The sequence below is a fragment of the Protopterus annectens genome, chromosome 5.part0, assembly GCF_019279795.1.
Source record: "Protopterus annectens isolate FY-2018-M chromosome 5.part0, PAN1.0, whole genome shotgun sequence".
In the NCBI taxonomy this organism is placed as follows: Eukaryota; Metazoa; Chordata; order Ceratodontiformes; family Protopteridae; genus Protopterus; species Protopterus annectens.
In genome coordinates, this window is record NC_056735.1 from 866,596,191 (window position 1) to 866,618,425 (window position 22,235).

General features: G+C 43.6%; 1 protein-coding gene across 2 annotated transcripts in view; it reads right to left on the minus strand.

Moving 5' to 3' along the window:
* The window catches only part of NAXD (NAD(P)HX dehydratase), an 870,139-nt gene that overhangs the window by 582,050 nt on the left and 265,854 nt on the right, over positions 1–22,235 (minus strand). For both annotated transcript variants that reach the window (XM_044072663.1, XM_044072662.1), the window contains exon 2: positions 9,559–9,709. In XM_044072663.1, coding sequence (XP_043928598.1) covers positions 9,559–9,709 — 151 coding nt within the window. The remainder of the gene's footprint in view (positions 1–9,558; positions 9,710–22,235) is intronic.

A 22,235-nucleotide genomic window follows, 5' to 3' on the forward strand; every position in this document is an offset into this window, starting at 1 on the left:
GATATACATATATAGAAGAGCTACTACCCAGAGTACATGGCTGTGAAAAGACCCATGAAATATTTATTTATGAGTACTGGCTGCACCCACAAATCAGACGCACATTAATTCTAAAACCACAGTAGAAAACTGCTGAAACGCTACTTTGAATCAGTAAACTCAAAGAAATTAAAAATGTCATTTTTAGATTGATTAAAAAACAAGACTGTTAACTTACAATTTGTCTGCAAAGTGGTATAGTTGGAGAAAGGGTGTTTAGTACTCTAATATGTATGGTTGGAGTTAGGGGCAAAATTAGCAAATGAGTAAGGGTGGGTAGGGGGTATTTCTTCTTCACCACATTGCTTGCTAGCACTAACCCTACACGGCTCTATTCCCCAACAGTACTACTAAAGACAACACACACACACAAAACCCTTATACTAAAACTTATTACTGACAACAAGTTTTGGCATTACTATCCAAGTCAATTGCTTTAAATTCGATGCTGCATTCTTCTGACTGTTCCCACGCTTGACAATATGAACACTTGACACCAGAAAATCCTTTGACCACTGGTATGCTTCACCAAAATCAAATATACCCATATATATGGATCCCTAATTTTCCATCGAAAGACGTACAGCTGAAAGTTAAACTTGAAGATTTCAAGCGTTGAATGGCAAAGGTGTGTGTAAATCTGATCAAATATAGTGTCGAGTGAGCGGAGTTAATTTTTGTGGTTTAGGTATTAGAACAAGAATATTTGACTTCAGAAGTGAGTGATGTTTTTTGTGTGTCTAATGCTAAATCCTTTGGATATCCTGAAACTTTCAACATTAAGAAGTGGGAGTGTCTGGAGGTTAGGGTTAAAGTAAAGGCTACATAAAGGGTATAGTTAGTGTTGTGTGTGCTGCAGCGCCTTCTGTAATGGCAGTGCTACAGAAAAGGTCTTTTCAAGTTAAGGTGCAAGGCTGGGGTTAGGAGCAGAGGTGTGGTTAGGGTTAACATGCATTAGCAAGGAGAGCAGCCATGAGTGAACAAGCATCATTACCAAACTACCTGCTGACATGCCATGAGCAGATATGAAGATCTACCATGCAAGAGTTCAAAGGTCATGTCATGGCTATCTTGGCCTTTGGGAGTCTTTCAGACTTAAATTTCCATATGGAAACTTCAGCACAAATCTATCATATAGGCAATATGTTTAACCTCATACCTAGAGGATGCAAACTTATACTTCCAAAAGTGGTTCAGTGTTATGCTTACATCAGCCACCAAAATACTAGTATTAATCTTAAGAATTCTCAGCCAGGACAGAAAACTCTTTTGGAAGGTAAACGTTACTGTCTACCTTTCCAGGCACCAGTCCTAGCATATCAGGATGCATCCAGGTGGCCTCACTTAAATCCTGCAATTGCAAAACCAATGGATGATCAAAGTCAAGGAATCTGATATGGTGCAAGACAAGCCTCATATAACTTGCTGCTTAGATGCCAGTGAAGGCACAAACCACTTCTGTGGCTGCCTGAATTATGCCCCTTTCAGATAGCTTTCACCTTTGTGATGGGAACCAGTAAATAAGGGGGAAAGAAGGCTCAAGATCACTAGCAGCAGGTCCTATGGTAAGCAGGCATACATAGAAGTAAAAGGTATACAGAAAAGGAAAAAAAAACACCACGTGTGTTTTGCTAAACCTGCATGCCTAGGCACTTCTGAATCAGGACCAAAAGTAGCACTAAAGTATATGCACATGTATATATAATATATACATCATCCTCTTTATTGTAGCGTGATCTCGGAGTTGGTATATTGAAGTAGGGGGTGTGGGGGAGGAGCTTGCTCCCCTGCAAAAACATTATTTTAGCTATATTTTTTTTTTCCATTCACTTTTAACTTTCGAGATACCAAAATCTCGATGTTTTGAGTTTGGTATCTTAAAACTCAAGATTTTGGTATTTTGAAATTTAAAAGTGGACCCATACATACTTACGTATACACATACATATGTAAATATATATATATATATATATATATATATATATATATATATATATATATATATACACACACACACACACATCATATATATATATATATATATATATATATATATATATATATATATACATATACACACACACATACACACATGTACAAGTATCACAAAGCACATCTCCACGAATACTATGAAAAATACCAAATATAACTGCTTTATCAGCGATAGTGATTGAAGAAATGTTTGCTTTAATGGGAAATGTACTTTTCATATCACTTGTCACAGCTGCCAGACATACCTTCCGTTACACTATCCCTGAGATTTTACATTCCTTGCTTTTTTGCACAAAGCAAACTTCCCCCTCAAATAGGAAGCAACCTCTAAAGTCTGCCATTCTGATTTCTTGTTGTGTAGACACATTTAGTTAAGCAGTTCAAAAAGTCCATGTTGTAGCACCACATGTAATATGATTCAGCTTACACATTTCTATTTTATGCTGAAATATATGCTGATGTCATGCACCTCTGGTCATATACAAACTTAAACACCGAACTAACTCTGGGTGCTGTAAGTCTATTTACTTAAAATGATTAAATGATGGATACTATGTCAAGCTGCAGATTAAAGGGGATCACTGGATCACAGCACTTACATAAATTAAAAAATGAATTGCACAAAGGTTCAAAAGCACCAACTAAAACAAACCATTTACTAAATAAACAAATATACTGCCTTTTTCCTGCAAAGGATAACTTTCCTAAGAGTTTCTGCCTTGTTCCATCTAGCCAAACCTTCTACAATTAAGGATGTAAAACCAATTGCTACGAGGAAGACTCGCTATCACTTCAGCAGCAGCCCTTCTGAATATGACACATTCTAATAAAAACTTACCTGACGTTTCGGTCAACCTGAAAATCTTTGGCTGGATTAACAAGCTTACAGATACTAACCATCAGCAGGAAAATCCACCTAAAAAAAAACAGTTTCCTTTAAGGGCAAGGGCACTAGTGCCCAATATTGTGAATGACAGGAAATAGAGGCTGGTCAGGTTCACTTTTTTCATGAATGTACCCGTATCCTTTCAAGAAATCTGTCTAGTATGATTTTGAGTATGAACTGAAGGCATCAAATTAAAATGACGCTCCTTTTGATATTTTTTTTTAAATACTATTAAGCCATTAGTCAAGAAATGGACAAATGTGCAGAACAGGACTACTACCTACAACTATACAAGTCAACACAAGTCAACATAACTGATGCAATATAGAAGTTATGTTCTTACCATAACGTTCCATGTTAGTTGTCTTCTTCTCGCCTTCTTCTTGCTGGATGGGTTCGGAGCCGACCTCGGCTCCGACTCGGCCACTGTAAAAGCTCGAGAGTTGGTTCCACCGCTCGAGGCTCCCTTATATCCCACAATGCTAGGCGAGTTACCTCAGATCTCGTTTGTAAGCTAACCCCAGCTTATAATAGTAACAGAATAACTCTAAACAGAGTCCACCTCTAACAACAGGAAGAAAGAAGGGTGACCTGCATCCTGAACCAGGAAATATGCACAACAGCATATGCCTAAGAAAGAGGTGGTAGAAAGAGAGGTCACAATCACAACTCCTCTAGGTCTGTCCAGGCCAGGGGAAGGAGGGTGGGCGAGAAGAAGACAACTAACATGGAACGTTATGGTAAGAACATAACTTCTATATGTTGTTGTCTATCTCGCCTTCATTCTTGCTGGATGGGACCGCGTCCCTAGCACCTTGTCCCGGGTGGCCTAACGGAACAGACTCCTGCGAACAGTGGAACCAAAGTTAGCTCTATGTCTAGAAGCTAAGTCCAACTTATAATGAGAAATGAAAGTGTGAGGAGTAGCCCAAGTAGCCGCTGCACAAATGGTGTCAATAGACAGTCTGTCTTGGAAGGCTAAAGAAGTAGCCAAAGCTCTGGTGGAATGGGCCTTAGGTTTATTAGGCAGTTTTGGTGTCTAATTTCATATACAAGGGAAATCAAAGATGTTAGCCATCTGGATAATGATACCTTTGAAACTGAAAGTCCCTTTCTGCTTTCCGCATAGGAGACAAACAGCTGATCAGATTTTCTGAATTGTTTTGTTCTATCCAAGTAGTACCTCAATTGACGATGAACATCCAGGCAGTGTAATTTTTGTTCAGACCTATTGGAATATTCTGGAAAAAAGACAGGGAGGTCAATGCTTTGATTTAGATTTGACGTCGAGACCACCTTAGGCAAAAAGGACGGGTTAGTTCGTAAGGGTACTCTGTCCTTATGAAACAATAGATAAGGAGGTCGACAGCTGAGTGCCTGAAGCTCTGAAACTCTTCTAGCTGAAGTAATAGCTACCAGAAAAAGAGTCTTCCATGATAGCAATTTTAAAGAACAGGAGACTGCAGGTTCGAAAGGGGAAAGAATCAAAGAAGCAAGTACTAAATTTAGGTCCCAAGGAGAAGGAGGATTTCTTATAGGAGGTCTGAGAAGAAAAACTCCTTTCAAAAAGGCTTTGCAAAGCTTGTGGGACATTAAGGCAGATTCAGAAATACCCACATGAAAGTTAGAAATAGCTGCCAATTGAACTTTAAGAGTAGAGGGAGATGAACCTGCATGGAAGAGTTCAGCTAGAAAATCAAGGACTAATTGATGGAAGCAGTGAAAGGATCTATGTCCTTTCCTTGAGCCCAATATGTGAAGCGTTTCCACTTACTCAAATAAATCTTCCGAGTGGAAGATTTATGGGAAGCTATCAAAATATCTCGAACGGAGTGAGATAATTGAGGAAGCCTGGCTAAGGTTGGAACTGGAGGAACCAAGCAGTGAGGTTCAGAGAGGGAGGGAGCGATGAAACTGACCGACTGATGGATCAAAAGATCTGGAACTAGGTCCAGATTCCACGGTCGCTCAAAAGAAATCGATGTAGAAAGGGGAACCACACCTGTCGAGGCCAGTAAGGAGCAATGAGGATCAATGAGGCCTTCTGAGCGATAGCTTTCTGTATCACTTGAGAGATTAGTGGGAAGGAGGAAATGCATACAGAAGTCCCCGGGCCAAACTTGGACTAGAGCGTCCTCTGCTGGGTTGGCCTGGTAAAGGGAATAGAGTGAAATATTCTCTGCACTTGCTGTTTTGGGGAGTAGCAAAAAGATCGCAGCAAGGCTGACCCCACTTGAGGAAAATTTCTCTCACAACAGAGTCTTTCAGAGACCACTCGTGAGGCATGAGGATAGCTCTGCTCAACTTGTCCGCAATTTGATTGGACTTCCCAGGGATGTGCGTTGCTATCAGAAACCGCTGAGACGAAATCGCCCATTGCCACAATCTGAGTGCTTCTCGACACAGGGGGTATGACCTGGTCCCGCCTTGTTTGTTGATGTACCACACTACAGACATATTGTCTGTCTGGATTGCAATCGTTCCCAAGGGAAGAGAGTCTTGAAGGGCTTGCAACGCTAAAAGCACTGCTCTCATCTCCAGAACATTTATGTGCAAGTGGCATTCGTTTGGTTGCCATGTGCCCTGGACCGTCCTGCCCTGATAATGCCCCCCACCCGATCAGGGAGGCATCCGTTGTCAGAGTAGCAACCGGAGGGGGTGGAACAAAGGGTCTTCCCAACAAGAGCTGAGGGGAAGACATTCACCACATGAGATGATTTTTGCACGCTTGCGTGATCATAACGGTGTGAGACATTGGAAGTTGCTGGTATGACCATTGAGTAAAGAGCATCCATTGAAGGATCCGCATGTGGAATCTGGCTAATGGAAGCAGAGGTATGGCCGCCGCCATAATTCCCAACACTTTCAGAACTAACCTGGCTTTGATTCTGTTGTTGTTGAAAAGGAGTGAGACCAGTTTGTGAATGTCTGTTATTCTCTGATGTGTTAGTCTCGCAGACATGTCTACTGTGTCTAGATTTGCGCCTATGAAAGTAATAGCACGACAAGGCGACAAAACAGACTTTTCGCAATTTATTGAAATGCCTAACTTTTGACAAATGCGAAAAGTGTAATCCCTGGCCATCAGAAGGAGATGCTTGGTGGGAGCTGTGAGGAGCCAGTCGTCCAAATATGGAAACACCTGGAATCCTTGTTGTCTCAGGTGAGAAGCTACCACTGCCATGCATTTGGTAAACACCCGGGGGGCAGTGGTGAGACCAAAGGGCAGGGCCCTGAACTGAAAATGACTGGTTCCCAGCCTGAAGCGGAGGAATCTTCTGGAGCGTCTGTTCATTTTTATGTGATAGTACGCATCCTGAAGGTCTATAGAGCACATCCAGTTTCCTTTGCCCAAAAGGGGAAGAATGGATTGCAGCGTGACCATCCGAAATCTTGTTTTCTTGACTGATCTGTTCAAGATACTGAGATCCAAAATTGGTCTCCAGTCCCCTGTTTTCTTTGGAACTAAAAAGAACCTTGAGTAGATTCCGGATCCTTGCTGGTCTGCTGGAACTGGCTGAATTGCTCTTTTTGCAAGCAGTTTTGAAATTTCCAAAACCGCTAGATCCCTTTGAGCGGGTGGAACATCTGGAAGGGATTTTTTGATTGGTTTGGAATGCGAAGAAAGGGGATAGAATAGCCTTCGGAAATGATGGACTGTACCCATTTGTCTTGAGTCAGGGATAGCCAGGCTTCTGGGTACAGTGACAATCTTCCCCCGACTGCCTCCGAAGGTGGGCAGTCGGGCAACACCTCAGGGATGCTGAAAGGGCTTGTCAGAGAAGGCTTCCCGATTGCCCTGGTTCTGCGGACCCCCCCTGCCCCTAGGGCGGCGCCTACCATTGTTATTCCCCTCTGCCTCTGGCGGGAAACGACTCTGTGCGCCAGGCTAAGTCCCTTGAGATTGTTTACGGAACCACATCTTTCCACCTTTCTGGCCTTTGGGGTAAGGCCTAGAAGGAGTAGAAAAACGGACTCCGACGGCAGAAAGGGTCTTGCCATCAGTTTCGCACCTAGTCAAGGTTTCTTTCACTTGAGGACCAAAGAGAGATGATCCATCAAACGGGAGTTAGTGAAAGACGCCTTGAAGGGGTCCAAAATTGCATAGCCGCATCCAGGCATGCCTACGTAAGGCCACACCTGTCCCTGCGGCTCTACTCGCTCCATCAGCCGTAAGAAAAGAGGCGATGGAGGAGTTGGTTATGGAGTTAAGGGTAGCCAGCTGCGTGTTCATCTTATCTTGAAAACCCGCAGCTGTCGGGTCACTTAACATTTCACTCGCCTCCTTCATCAACTCCCTTTGAAGACGAGTAAAATGGCATAGGTAGTTCAGCTTAACGCATGGTAAATGTCGCTGACGAGAACATCCGCTTCCGCACCTGTCCATGGACCTAGATTCCTTGTTAGGTGGAGGGACAGGTACTAAAGGAAAAGCTAGATCCATCTTAGTGGGAGCAGCTACCATGATAGCATACACAGAAACTCCTTTTGTTAAGAACTGTTTGTCTGCTGGTGCCGTTATGAACTTGGAGGGTCTCCTGGGAGTGGGGTCCACTGAATCAGGAGCCGTCCATGCCTTCTTAGCAACCACCTGCATGAGGGGTCAAGGGGGACACCCAGGAGGTGGAAGGGCGAGAGCCAAACGCCTCAAGATACACAGATTCATCCTCCGAAGGGTTGAGGGCTGGCCAATTTCCCTCTGCTTCAGGATCTCTAGAATGTCTGCAAATGAGACATCTTCAGAAGGGGAACGGGGGGAACCCTCAGAATCATCTAAATCTGTGTCAGACGTGATGGACTCAGGTGAGTCAATGTGTTTCCTCTTACACTTCCTCTTCCGAGGGGGCTCTTCTGCCAAATCAGGAGAGGCCTCGGAAGAGGATGAAATCCCCACAGGGGGTTCCTGAGGAGCTGGCTCTCTGCGGTCCGGGATGAGGGAGTGAGTCAACTTGACCTGAGGCACCGTAGAGGGAGGGGCGGACGGAGCCGACTGTGGAGTAGAGCCAGGCTCTAACACACTCTGCATGACCTCGAATGCACCCCTGTCAGGCAAAGCCAGAGGTCTCCGCTCCGAGAAGCTAAGAACCTCCCTCGGCACCGACAGTGATGGCTCCGAGGCCGATGTCGGAGCCGAACTTACCAGCGCCGAAGCACCGAGAGGGAGGGGGTCGGACAAGGGTCCGATGCCACTCACCCCTCGGAGCCGACGAGGGAAGTCCGGCGCCGAGATTCTTCCAAGGAAGAAATCGGAGCCGACGGAGCCGAAGACAATTGTATCGGCTCCGACGCTATCACAGTCTCGGTTCCGACGACCCGCCCGAGCTCAAGAGAGTCGAGGAGGAATATATTGATGGACGGGGCAGGCATCGACTGATGAGTCGGGCTCTGAAGCATCTGGGCCAGTGCCTCGGACTTAAGAAGTCGACTCACTACCCTCTGAAGGTCATGATCCGACAGCCTCGATGACCTAGAGGAGTGAGATCTTTGGCCCGCTCAGACAGCAGGGGAGATCCTGGAGCCGAATGAACGGAGCCAAGGGATGGTGACCTGGACCTCTTCCTAGTTGTCGGCTCCGAAGGTCTGGTCGGAGCCAACACGGAATTTAATACCTCGGCTCCAGCCGAGCCGAGGAACCACAGAAACTGTGGACTGAGACTCATCGGCTCCAGCCGGAGCCGATGTAGACAGAGGTTTAGAAACCTTAGGTCTCGGCTCAGTTGTCGGAGCCAAGACCTAGATGCCTTAGAGGGCTTCCCTGTAGATACAGAAAGGGAATCCTCTGGCTTGAGTAAGCCCTAAAATTAACTTATTTTTTCTTCCTGCAGGACCCTGGGGCTGAAGCCATGGCACACAGCACAGGAGTCCTGCAGGTGCAAAGGTCCCAGACAGTAGACACAAGAAGTGTGAGCGCCTGTCAGAGACATTTTCTGACAGCACGCATCACACTTCTTGAATCCAGAGACCTTTGCTTCTTTAGACATATCTAAAGGTGTAATCACACACACAGTCACAAACACACTAATTACACCCTGTCTAGTTTAAATTATAATAAACCACTTACTAGGTTTTTAAATAAGAAAATAACACACACACTCCACTAGGGAAGAAAAAAGGCCTGTAGGCTCAAGGGAAGAACTTAAAGTTCTTGAGGGAAAAAACAGGAATTTTTAGAAAGGGATAAGAATTCCTCTAAACTAAGGGAAATAAGTAAAAATATTAAAATTAAAGGGGTTTTAATAGACTAACTTCACAAGAAAAGTCACTTACCAAGAACCGGTAGAAAACCAACACCTCGATAGCTGTAGCGGCAAACGAGATCTGGGGTAACTCTCGCCTAGCATTGTGGGATATAAGGGGAGCCTCGAGCCGGTGGAACCAACTCTCGAGCTTTTACAGTGGCCGAGTCGGAGCCGAGGTCGGCTCCGAACCCATCCAGCAAGAATGAAGGCGAGATAGACAACTTAACATGTAATGTTAACATCAACAGGTTCCAGTGTTTAGTTCAGCTTTTGGAACATTGATACTTTCAAAGCAAAGCATATTAATCATTCATGCTGACATTTTGTGCAGTTTTGAAGAAAGAGATAATAAAGAGTACTTATCTAGTGGCAGTACAGAGACTCTTAAAAAGGCCAACTTACTCTTGACACCCTCCAATGATTCCAATTTTGCCATCTTGACCTTTGTACTTTTCCGGGGTTAGAGGAGGAACAATATTTCTCACCAAATGTAAAAGATTCTCCATCTCTTTTGCTGAGTGGGCTGGGTAGAGTGAAAATGATTGTTCAAAAACTGTAACAAAAGCATAACAATAATCAAGATGATGCATATCAAGGCGGTGTATTATTAATATAAAGGCAGAGTACAAATCACAGGCAACTTGGTAGCAAAGCAGAGTGCCCTAATAAGTGAACTACAAAAAGTTGTATATCTGACCATCCTCAGTATGCAGCTTCTGCCAGCCTTAACACAAATTCACAAATATACAAACAGGACATTTTGGCACATCAGAGCCTATCTGGAGGAGACTGCTTTAGACTTGGTGCCTTCCATGAAACAAGGTCCCAATAGTGAAATACAACACCCACAATTAAAGCTTCCACCCAGAAATCAAACCAATGACTGATCTTTCAAGTTTGGGTCACATACCCTGGACAGGGCTCACCTAAGGGCTCTTCCTTGGCAAATGCCTTAAGTTCCACTGCTGAAAATAAGGTGAAGTCCTCAAAGCTCTGAACTACAGTACCACTAATACTTAGCTGGGTGACTCAGGAGGCTACTCTCCAAGATCCAGAGACAAGCAAATCAAAAAGGGGATTGACGGTAAAAGAAAGGAAAAATGAAATGTAACCCCCCCCCCACCCCAACTGAGTGGAGGCCAAAGGCATACAACTCCCAGACATTTTGTCCAGTATTACAAACGGACAAGAATCACGCTAATTCTAAATCACAAGATATCTGTGCCCCTGTGTAGCTTCAAAAGGCTGCATAAAATGGACTTAAGAGGACTAACGCGCCAGGTAATCCTCCAAATAAATTTCAGCATACTAGCGCGGTGGCAAGAGGGACCCTACTATCAATCAGCCAAGAAGTTTCTTTCGACCATTATGTACAGGAATTAGATGAGTTTCCGCAACCAGAGAGCTAGAGCAAAGATCATGCAAATCAAGGAACTTCTACTGACAACTGCAAAGACTAAAAGACTGTCTGCAATGCAAATAGAACATGTAAGGGGACATGATTCGGCTTAGGAAGTCAGTGAATGATGTCACAACATGCACTGCAATGGCTACATGTCTGTCAGCAAGAACTCTAACTTTTAGGAAAGCTGTCAAATGTTAACTGGTGGTGAGGATAAACCCAACCACAGGACCAATGTGGGAGTCCCAATATCTGATCTACTCAACTATGGTGACAGCTCTCCAAGCAAGAGGGTGAACACACTTTTCTTATAAGAGAAAACTGAAACTACCAGACAGGTGGAGTCATCCTTTGGGCAGCATGTGTGGTATAGGAGATGGCAATGCCATGTGGCAAATGAGTGTCTTATTCTGTCTAAAAGATGTAAAACAACTGTGGAGGGCTCAAAGTCATCTGCAGCAGAAAGGGCTTATTTCTTTCTCAAGAGTCCTACAGAAAGTTGATTGTACAAAACCTTCACCATGAAGGTGTCAAAAACAGATGGCATGATCTTCTCATTAAAGAAAATTTCAGCCACATCATATGCTCGAGCATGATGCACTAGCCACAGCATCAGCATAATCAAAACTACAGGATACCACATGGACGCCACTATGGATTACTTAAACACTTCTTTCTTCAGGCCAGGCTCAAGGAGAGTAGAAAACTTTCCAATAACTAGTCCACCTAGGAGGACAGGTGTGGGGGAGAGGGCAGTTGACATCTCTACATTTGAACATGGTCGGGGGGGGGGGACTCAACCACTTTGTCTAACAGATTAGACATTTTGTGTGACAGAAAGATGACAAAATGATATAGACTTCAGGTTCTGTGCTGGACTAAGGAGTTAAAAGTCAGCAGATGCATGCCTGGTAATGCTCTCACTCCATTCAGCATGGGCTCATAAAAGTATCCCTTTCCCTTATAGCAAGAATAGTGGTATAGATAGCCAAAGTAGCTATTTCTTCTTCCTCAAATGCTCATTAAGATGACAGTTAAGAGAAAAAAAATGGAGGCTACACACAAGTCACCAGAGAACTTCATTGGCCTCAAGTTTCTCTCAAGGAGGAAGTCATCGAAGGGGAAAAAGTCCTTACTTTCTCTGGGTTAGCAGACTCCTTACACAGAACCAAGGAGGAAGAAATCCCTTACCTTAAGCTTACCAGCTTCAGCAGGGACAACTGCAGAAAGGAATAGTTGTGCAAAAACTTACCATAACCTTAAATATCCTTCTCTTCTATGTTGCAGTATAACAGTAGGGAGGTTGCTTCCTACACAGAGCAACTCAAGGACCATTTGACAGAAGACAGTTCTTCATTTTTCTGGCCATCTTACAGTACATCAGCAGAGACCTTGGGTTACAAGCAGGACCATCCCAACAATTCCCACACTAGGGGCTTTCCACAGTCTCCATCCTCCCTGAAATTAGAAAGTCCAGATGCGTCTCAAGTTGGCATTATAGTGGGTGACCAAGCCATATTCCTAGTACTCAGGCAGTATTAACTTCAGGTTCTTCTCAAAGCAGCAGACATAAAACCAGTGCTGGTCTTGGCTCGGTATACAGTGGTCACACAAATCATCAGAAGGCTTTTAAGTTTCAGGCATCAGATGCGGAGATTTTTGCACAATTCAAATCAGGATCAAATTCCTGAATATGTAAGCAGGTAGGCAAAGAAACAGTTTTTTCCTAATGTAGCATATGGTGTTCTGGCATGCACTGGTGTTGGGCAAACTCACCTCCAAGCATGGAAGCTTTTGAGAAGTAAATGCTGAACTAAAAAGGAAAGTTGAACTTAATTGCAGACCTACAAAGAAGGGCCTCTAATACTGGATTTTTAGGCCTGTATCTAAAGAGAGATCAAGCCATCATGTAACACCAAGTAAGGGGACATACTGACAAAACAGAGCTCTACAACTTGCAGGGGTAACTGCTACTTGAAAAGAAGCCAGTAAATTCATTCCTGCAAAACAGGCTAGCTTGAAAGGCAGCTCTATCAGCTTTTTTTCCAACAAACAAAATATCATCCTGATTTAATGAAGTTTCAGATTAGAACTTAAGAAGGCCATGGTGCACACAAATCCTGCGCACACTCAAATAAACCAAGAATGAATCTTCTACATCACCAGGAAAATGGAACACAGTGGTTAAATGGACTAAATAGAGAAAAATAGAAACCTTGGTGAAATATAGGACTGGCGATCTCTTATTATGGCCAAATGACTAAAACAGAAGTTATGAACTTACCATAATGCTCGATCCTTCTCATCCCTAGCTCATCTGATTTGGTGGACAGGATTACAATAGTCTCACAGATCCAATCTAGTAGCTCTAACAAGTGCTTTTTCTTGTGACCACTATATTTATGAACTGAGTTTTTTCTTCACTGCTTTGGTTTATTTGTTAGCTCTAGCAAGTACTCAGAACCTTGAGATCCTTCAAAACTCCCATAATACTTCAGTCCTAAATCCTACTTCAGACAGAGTTTGCTGCATCTTTGACTTGAACCAGAAATACAGCATATAATGTGTGTGAAGAGGAGGATGGCTTCAAGTAGGTGTATTACATCAATTTCGTTAAAAAGCAGTGATAACTTGGTAGGGGAATGAAGGTGGGTTGTCGAATAAGACAGAGAAAGGATAAAAAGATAAGGATCCAGCATTATGTTAAGTCCAGAGCTTCTATGTCTTATTTTATCCTGCTTGCTTGACTAAACTGATAGGACAGAAGCCCATGTTACCTAGTATCCAGGGTGGAATTATAACAGAATGTGCTTGAGAATGGTAGCTCCAAAGAAGGGCCTTGAGCTAGGAAAAGATATTAAACTTTTAGTGTATAGAAACGATATGCAACACAGGCCAAGGTGTTGCGGCACAAGTGTATCCTCTGAAAAGGATTTGAAGAAGGCAGTGGAAACTGACATACCCCATTTGAATAAGCCTTAGGTTTCAACAGTTAAGGCTTGGCTCTCAAAGTGTAAGTAAAGGTGATTGCAGTCTGTCAATGGTCTGGATGGGGTTACTTTGGACACTTTGAAACCTAATGTGGAGGGAGCAAAGGCAATACAAAAGTTGGGAATCTTCAGTTATACACTGTTCGCTGAAAATAAGAAGGCAGTTGTCTATGGGCATCAAAAGTTTCAAAACAATTTCCTCTACTGGAGTAATTTGAAAAGAAAACTGGAAGATGAGGAGGCTCGTTGAATTTGGACTCTGAGGCAAATTTTGGAATAAAAGTAAATTTAGTTTCCTCAAAGAGCATCACTGTGAAATCAAAATATAAACCAACTATAAGACGTACTGAATTTAGTAACAGATAAAACTGGAATCAAGAGCTTTAGAAAAAGGCAGGAGTAAACTACATAGGAAAAAAGGGAACTGTGGGAACAATACATACAGGGGAGAAATGCAGTTTAAAAGAAGGCAGAATTTAAATGAGCTATGTAGTGTTTGAAAATGATTAGGGAGATTTTATGTGATGTATAATGTTTGCAACTGGGTGTGTGTCAGTATGGTCTGTGATATAAAATGCTTGCAACTAGGATTGTTTCTGTGTGGTTTGTTTTCATTTAAATAAATGTATGATTGCTTATGCTGTAAGTGACTGTTTAATAAAGATGTTTCTTGTTTAAAAAAAGGTGCAGGAATAATATAATGTATGTAATGCTGCTTAGGTTATATAATACATAACAATATATGTGAAACATAATACCTGTTAATTTTAACTTGCTAATAAAGTTTAATGACTTTTAAATAAATGTAAATGTGCCTATGTTACAAGTAATAATTCAATAAAGGTGTCAAGAAAAAGAAATCACTAAGAAATCAAACATGGAGATACAGGAAAGCAGGAAAGTGCTTGCAATTCTGAAATATTTCTTGCTGTGGTGATAGTCGATTGAAATAGTGTTTTCCATGAAAGGTATTTAATTTTAGTAGAAGATGCCGACTTGAATGGAGGGCATGTTAACTTACAAGAATGAAATGACTGCCACAAGAAGATGTTGGATCTTTGACAATAGGACGCAATAGGAAGGTGCTTTTAGAAAGGTTCTGCACAGTTTATATGCTGCAAATAAGGAAGACAGAAACTCAGTATGGGGAGGTTGGGGTAGGCATAATGATTATGTTTTTCCCTCACAGATACATGAAAAGTACAGTTTTGTACCTACCATAAATGTAGATGTTCGAAGATCCACATTGCTGCAGTCCTTACATATGGGTAGTCCGCTGTCCTCGGTCGGCCCGAATACCAAAGTATTAGGCTGACGTCGGTCATGGGCGCTCAGATCTGACATCAGAGCGTCAGGGTATAAAAGCGCATGACCGACGTCATATCCTCAGTCTTTTCTTGCCCCAGATGTCAGAAGGCCCTAAAAAGAAAGGCCATAGCCAAAATAGAACACTTCCCAAAAGGCATGTACAAATAACAGCTACCACCCAAACTATACAACCATTCCAAACTACAGAGGGGAAGGAGGGAGGGTACATTGGACTGCAGCAATGTGGATCTTCGAACATCTACATTTATGGTAGGTACAAAACTGTACTATGTTCTTCATCTCACATTGCTGCAGTCCTTACATATGGGTAGAATCCCAAAGCAGAGGTAAAGGGAGGCTGGCAAAATCATAAAGCATTGGGAGCTGCCAAAATGCCCTGTAAGATTGCAGTGGCAAATCCAGCCCTAGATTTGGAATAAAGAGGAAGGTGGTAATGTTTAGAAAAAGTATGCACTGAACTCCAAGTAGCTGCTTCCAAAATATCTTTAGTAGCTACCCCTTAAAAAGCTGTAGAAGTGGCAGTAGCCCTAGTGGAGTGAGGTCTGATTCCGGCCGGAATCTCCTTACCATGATGAGAATAACAAAAAGCAATACAAAAGCCAATCCACTTAGAAATAGTTTGTTTTGAAACAGGTTTCCCTTGAGAACCCAAAGCAAAAGAAACAAACAACTGCTGAGACTGTCTGAACCCTTTAGTCCTGCTCAAATAATAACGCAACTGCCTGTGAATATCCAAAGTGTGCAAAATTTTCTCCCCTTTATTTTGGGGATCTGCATAAAAAGTAGGCAAATGAATTGATTGGTTCAAGGCCATATTTGAAACCACTTTAGGCATAAAAGTAGGATTAGTACGCAGAGATGCTCTATCCTTATGAAAAATTAGGAAGGGTTCAACTGCCATAAGAGCCTGTAATTCAGAAACCCTTCTAGCAGACGTAATGGCCAACAAAAAAGCAGTCTTCCAAGACAAAAACTTTAACTCAGCAGCAGCTGCAGGTTCAAAAGGAGGTAAAGTAAGTTTTTCCAACACAAAATTGAGATCCCAGGCAGGAGTAGGAGCTCTACGTGGGGGTCTTATGTTCTTTGCCCCTCTAAGAAATTGCTTAAACAAAGGATGAGAGAATAATGGAGGGTCACAGTCATAGTGAGCAGAAATGGCTGCAGCATGAACTTTAATAGAGGAGAAAGACAAACCCTTGTCTAATAATTCTGTAAGATATTGAAGAGAAACACTTAAATCAGGCCTGGAAACATCAAAGCCCTTTGTTTTGCTCCAAATTAAAAATCTCCTCCATTTATCAGCATAAACTTTCCTTGTACTAGGCCTTCTGGCCTACAAAATAACATTCAGAACTTGTTGTGGAAGCTGCGACCCTCCAGGTTCTAGAACAGAATATGCCAGGCTGTTAGATGCAGGGACTGAATCCTGACATTGAGGAAATGATTGCCCTCCTGTGACAAAAGGTGCGGAATCGAAGGCAAAGGCCATGGAGGCTCCCATACTAAACTCCTCAGCAGAGGGTACCAGTGCTGTCGAGGCCAATCTGGAGCTATTAGAATCATGGAGGGCTTGTCTTGTCTGACCTTCAAGAGTACCTTGGGGAGGAGAGGCAGAGGCGGAAAGGCATAGACGGAAGATTGCTCCAACTGAATGATAGAGCATCCACTTTCCAAGCTGTGGGATGAAACATTTTGTGCAAAACTTTGGCAACTGGAAATTTAGTGGAGAAGCGAACAGATCTATGTCTGGAGTTCCCCATACCACTGTCAATTTCGAAATACATGAGGATCCAATTTCCACTCGTGGGGATCCACTATCTGTCTGCTCAAAACATCTGCTAAGGAGTTCTGTGCTCCTGGTAGAAACCTTGCCTGAAGATTGAGGTGTAAACTGAGAGCAGTCTCCCACAAAATCATTGCTTGCCTGCAAAGAGGGTACGTAATGGGTTCCCCTTGCTTGTTGATGTACCACATGACAGTTGTGTTGTCTGTTTGAATCAACACTTGCCCTGGGTGAAGTAAATCCTTGAAAGCCATCAATGCAAATTGAACTGCTAACATCTCCTTCAAGTTGATATGTAAATGTTGAAGTCTGGCAGGCCACGTGTCTTGAACCCATTTTCCATTGAGGTGTGCTCCCCAAGCCTTGTCCGAAGCATCTGTCGTTAAAATCTGACTTGCCTCTGGTCGGGTCACAGAGAGTCCCTTGTTTAGGTGACATTCCTGAGCCCACCACAAAAATTCCTTTTGAATGCAAGGTATTATTTGAATGACAGTGTCCAGATCTTGGCAGTGTTGTGTCCATACATTTTTGAGATACCATTGTAGCTTCCTCATATGCAGTTTGGCATTGGGAAGCACCAGAATACAATATGCCATGAACCCCAAGGCTTGAAGGACTGTCCTTGCAGTCAGCCTGGACTGTAGAGACAATTGATGGAAGTAAAGAGTAAGGTTCTTTTGCTTGTCCGGGGTCAAAAAAGCCATCTGGGACGCTGTATTCAGTCTCACACCCAGAAAGCACATTTCCTGAGAGGGTACTAGACTGGACTTTGTTTCGTTCACAGAATACCCTAGGCACCTTAACACTGCCATCACATACTGTAGATGACGAAGAAGTTCGTACTTGTCTTGAGCAAGAATCAGGCAATCGTCCAAATAAGGATAAATTTGTATTCCTCTTAACCGTAAGAAGGCTATCACTGGAGCCAGAACCTTTGTGAACACCCTGGGTGCAGTAGATAAGCCAAAGGGCAATGCAGAGAACTGATAATGTAAAGTCCCAGCCTGAAAACGCAGGTACCTCCTGCAACTGGGCCTGATAGGAACATGAAGATAAGCCTCTTTGAGATCCACAGTTACCATCCAGTGATCTTTGCCCAACAGAGGTAGGAGTTGTTGCAACGTCAACATTTTGAATTTTGGAATGTCTAGGTATGTGTTGAGGATAGATAAATCCAAAATCGGTCTCCAAGTGTTTCCTTTCTTTGGTACTAGAAACAGGCGAGAATAAAATCCTAGGCCCACTTCTGACAGAGGGACCTGCAGTATAGCCCCCATTTGAAGAAGTAAAGAAATCTGCTTGTGAGCCTCTACCCTTTGCTGAGGAGGAACGTCTGGCATGCCTTTGAAAGGAGGCAATGTATGGAAATAAAACTTGTAGCCTCGGTCTATAATGTCCAACACCCATTTGTCTTGGGTGACTAAAAGCCAGTTTTGCTTGAAGAGTGCCAACTTTCCTCCCAAAGGAGCTGCCAGACAGGAAGAATCTGGCAGCTGAAAATGCAGGTCATTGGGCCTGTTTACGAAAGGACTGGCCCCTGCCCTCACCTGTAGATTGTGCAGGTGAACTCCACGTTCTAGGCCTGAAAGTACTCTGAGCTCTGCCCCTACCACGTCTAGATCTACCCCTAGACTGTGAATCAGAAGAAGGATAAGCCCATCCCTTAGTAGGCCAATTCCTGCTAAACTTAGGAGGCTGCACCTGCAAAAAATCCTTAACAGTCTGCATAGACTTAGCCTAGTCTTCCATTTTCTTCAAGACAGACTCCACAGGAGAATCAAACAAAACTTCAGACTGTAAAAGAGCATCCAAAATTCTAGTTTTAACATGCTCTGACAAATTCTGATCCTTAAGCCAGGCGTGCCTGCGAATAAATGAACCAGTGGCAGCCACCCTGGAAGAAGCCTGTAAAGCATCGAAACCACACTGCAAAGAATGCTTACCCACCTGTTCAGAGGCATGTACCAAATCCTGTAATTCTTTACACTCTATGCCCTCTGCCAAAGCATCCACTTTAGATTTTAGTTGAGTAAGGAGAAAATTCTGATACTTCAACATATGAAACTGGCAATTCAAAGCCCTCATTGCTAAAGTGGAAGAGGTATACACTTTCTTACCCCATCTATCCAAAGCTCTAGCATCTTTATCAATAGGAACTGGATTCTTTACAACAGAAGCCCTGACACCCTTAAGTCCCTGGCTAATAGTTTCTGGGTCAGCCCTTGGACTCTTATACAGATATTTATGAGCCTCAGGTACTCTGTAATACCTGTCTGGCTTAACTGGCGAGGAGGCAGAGAGTCTGGATTAAGAGAAGCCTCGAGAAAACGTCTTGAACAACATCCAAAACAGGAGGTATAGCCAAGGGCCTATGTTGTGGTAAAAACAAAAATTCCCTAAGCCTCTTTCGGGAATCTGAGAAATCCTGACCTTCCCATTTAAAATGTTCCCCCATAGAATGCAGGGTTTCTGAAAAAGAAAAATCCTCTGGAGGAGAAGCAGAAGGAGTGGAATCCTCTGCGTCTGAATCAGAATAAGGAGGAAAATCCTGAATGTCTTCAGCCGAAGACTCCGAGTAATCTGAAGCCTGCTCTAAACTTTCCACCTCTGGCTCCACCCTAGGCCTCTTATCAGGAGGGGGCATAGAACCTCTGATTAAGGAAATTAAATCTTCTGCCATTTTAAGCATGTGTTTTTTAGGCACAGAACCTGCAGAACTAGGACTGACACCCGTGGAAGGCAAACCAGGCCTGCCTTTGGAAGGAGCCTTAGAGACAGAAGGAGAAGGCCTAACCACCTTAGGCAAGGAAGGGAGAACAACAACCTGAGAGGCCCCCTCAGCCTGACCTGACTCCTGAGAGGCCACATCTTGCAAAATTAAAGCCTCCCCCTGAGACTCAACTGAAACCTCGGCTGGATCCACAGATTCCACCGTAGTTTCTAAAGAACCGGCGTCCGGAACGGACGACTCATCCTGCCTGGCCTTCAAAGATTTGTCTTTGCGCTTCTTCGCGGTAGCGGGCGTCGGAGGATCCGACGGCATATTATAATTACACCGCTTACCGAAGACAAGCCTAGCGCAATCTAACCTACGTTTAATGGTGCGCTTATTAAACCTAGCACAAAAGCGACACCCGACTACGTCGTGCTCAGGTCCCAAACAAGGAATACAAAGAGAGTGGTAATCCCTATGCGGTATCTGTTTCCCACAAGAAATATAATTATTCACTTTTTCTGACATCCGGAAATAACTGAGGCAAGAAAAAAACAAAATATTCCCCAATGGGGTACTTAGCCCAACTTGGTTTCGGTCTGAAACTCAGAATACGAAAATTTCAGAACGCCGAACGGCACTTGCAACGCTGCTTCTGCATCGGACCATGCAGCAAAAAAGACTGAGGATATGACGTCGGTCATGCGCTTTTATACCCTGACGCTCTGATGTCAGATCTGAGCGCCCATGACCGACATCAGCCTAATACTTTGGTATTCGGGCCGACCGAGGACAGCGGACTACCCATATGTAAGGACTGCAGCAATGTGAGATGAAGAACATCAGGGTTAGATTCTCACTTTGGGAAGCATGGCTAGGCTTAAAAAGGCAAACACGGTCAATTAGCCTAGTGATCCCTTAGGAACCAATGATAAAGCTTGAAACAGCTGCAAAATTAGTTTTATTTATGGAATATCCAACGCCAACATCAAACAATGATGTAAAGAAATGCAAGACTCACGAAACTGGAGCAGAGAAGGTGTCTGGGTCCTTGACTGGATACCCATATGGAGAAATGCTTCTATTTGCTTTTGTAAATCTTGAGGTTCTATTCTTTTTGTAAAGCTGACAGTACCCGAACCACTCTGAGAAAGGGTAGTATCAAGAGGCCATTACTGGACTTGAAGAAATTAGAAGTTATGTACTCATCATAACGTTCCATCTCAGTAGGTGTATTCATTTGTCTGCAACCTGTGGGTTATGGATCCGATATCTGATCCGAACCGGCATGGTTTTCCAGCTATGGATCCGAGCTCTCAGCTCCTCCCCTCACCCATAATGCCCTGCTCTCCCTACATGACCTCAGATCGAGTTTGCCAACAGCATGAACACCCTGAAAAGGGCAACACATAATATGCAGGAAACTGAAAAGGCCAGGGGGATAGGAGGGCGGGATGGTTGCAGACAAATGAATACACCTACTCAGATGGAACGTTATGGTGAGTACATAACTTCTAAATCTGAAGTAGGAGATTCATTTGTCTGCAACCTGTGGGACAGAGTCCCCAGCTACCTGAATCTTGGGCGGCCATCATGGAAGGATATTCGAGCACCGCTGAGCCAAAGGATGCTCTACCCCTAGATGTAATATCCAACTTGTAGTGGGAAATAAAGGTATGAGATGAAGCTCAAGTGGCTGCTGAACAAATATCATCCAGAGGAATCCTAGCTTTAAAGGCCGAGGTAGACACTGACCGGGTTGAATGGGCATGTACTCCTCCGGTGCGGGCCTTCCAGAAGCTTGATAAGCCAATAAGATGCACTGCGAAATCCAGCGTGATAATGAGACTTTAGAGATTGGCTTGCCCAAATTAAATTTAGCAAAGGAAATAAACAACTGGTCGGATTGCCTATGACCAGCTGTCCTGTTTAGATAAAATCTAAGTTGCCTGTGAACATCTAAGGAATGAAGCTTGTATTCACCCTTGTTTTGATATTTAGGAAAGAAAACAGGGAGGTTAATGGATTGATTAATATTTGCTTCAGAAGCTACCTTAGGAAGAAAAGACGGTTGGTCCTGAGGTATACACGGTCCGGATGAAAGACCAAGTAAGGAGGCTTGGCTGATAAGGCTTGAAGTTCTGAAACTCTCTTGGCCGAGGTAATGGCTACTAAAAGGCCGCCTTGAAAGATAAAAATTTCAGATCTACCGCCGCCGGTTCAAGGGGAGCGGTCAAGGCCTGAAGGACTAAAGAAAGGTCCCAAGGAGGAACCACTTGCTTTACAGGGGCCTGAGAAGAAAAGTACCTTTCAGGAAAATCTTACACAATTTGGCAGACATCAGAGGACTGGAGTCGTGACCAATATGATAATTAGAAATTGCTGCAAGTTGTACTTTGACCGTGGAACTGCTGGCACCATCATTAAAAAGAGTGGTTAAGAAGTCAAGCACCAGAGGAAGGGGAACTGTGAAGGGGTTTAGACCTTGCCGCTCCACCCACAAGGAGAACCGTTTCCACTTGCTGCGGTAAACTTTCCTGGTGGATGGTTTATGAGCCGCCACCAGGATGACCTTAACTGGGGACGAAATACCGGGAGTCCTGATCAGGAGTGGAACTGGAGCAGCCAAGCAGTCAGCTTCAGGTTGTCCAGATTCGGGGTTGATAGATGGAATGGGTGAGATATCAGATCCGGAATGGGATCTAGAATCCAAGGAGGATTCACTGAGTGAGACCTTAGGAAAGGGAACCAGATCTGTCGAGGCCAAAATGGGGCAATGAGAATCATTCTGCACCCCAACCGAGAGGCTTTCTGAAGAACTTGTAGCATCAGAGGCAAGGGGGGGTAAGCATAAAGAAGACC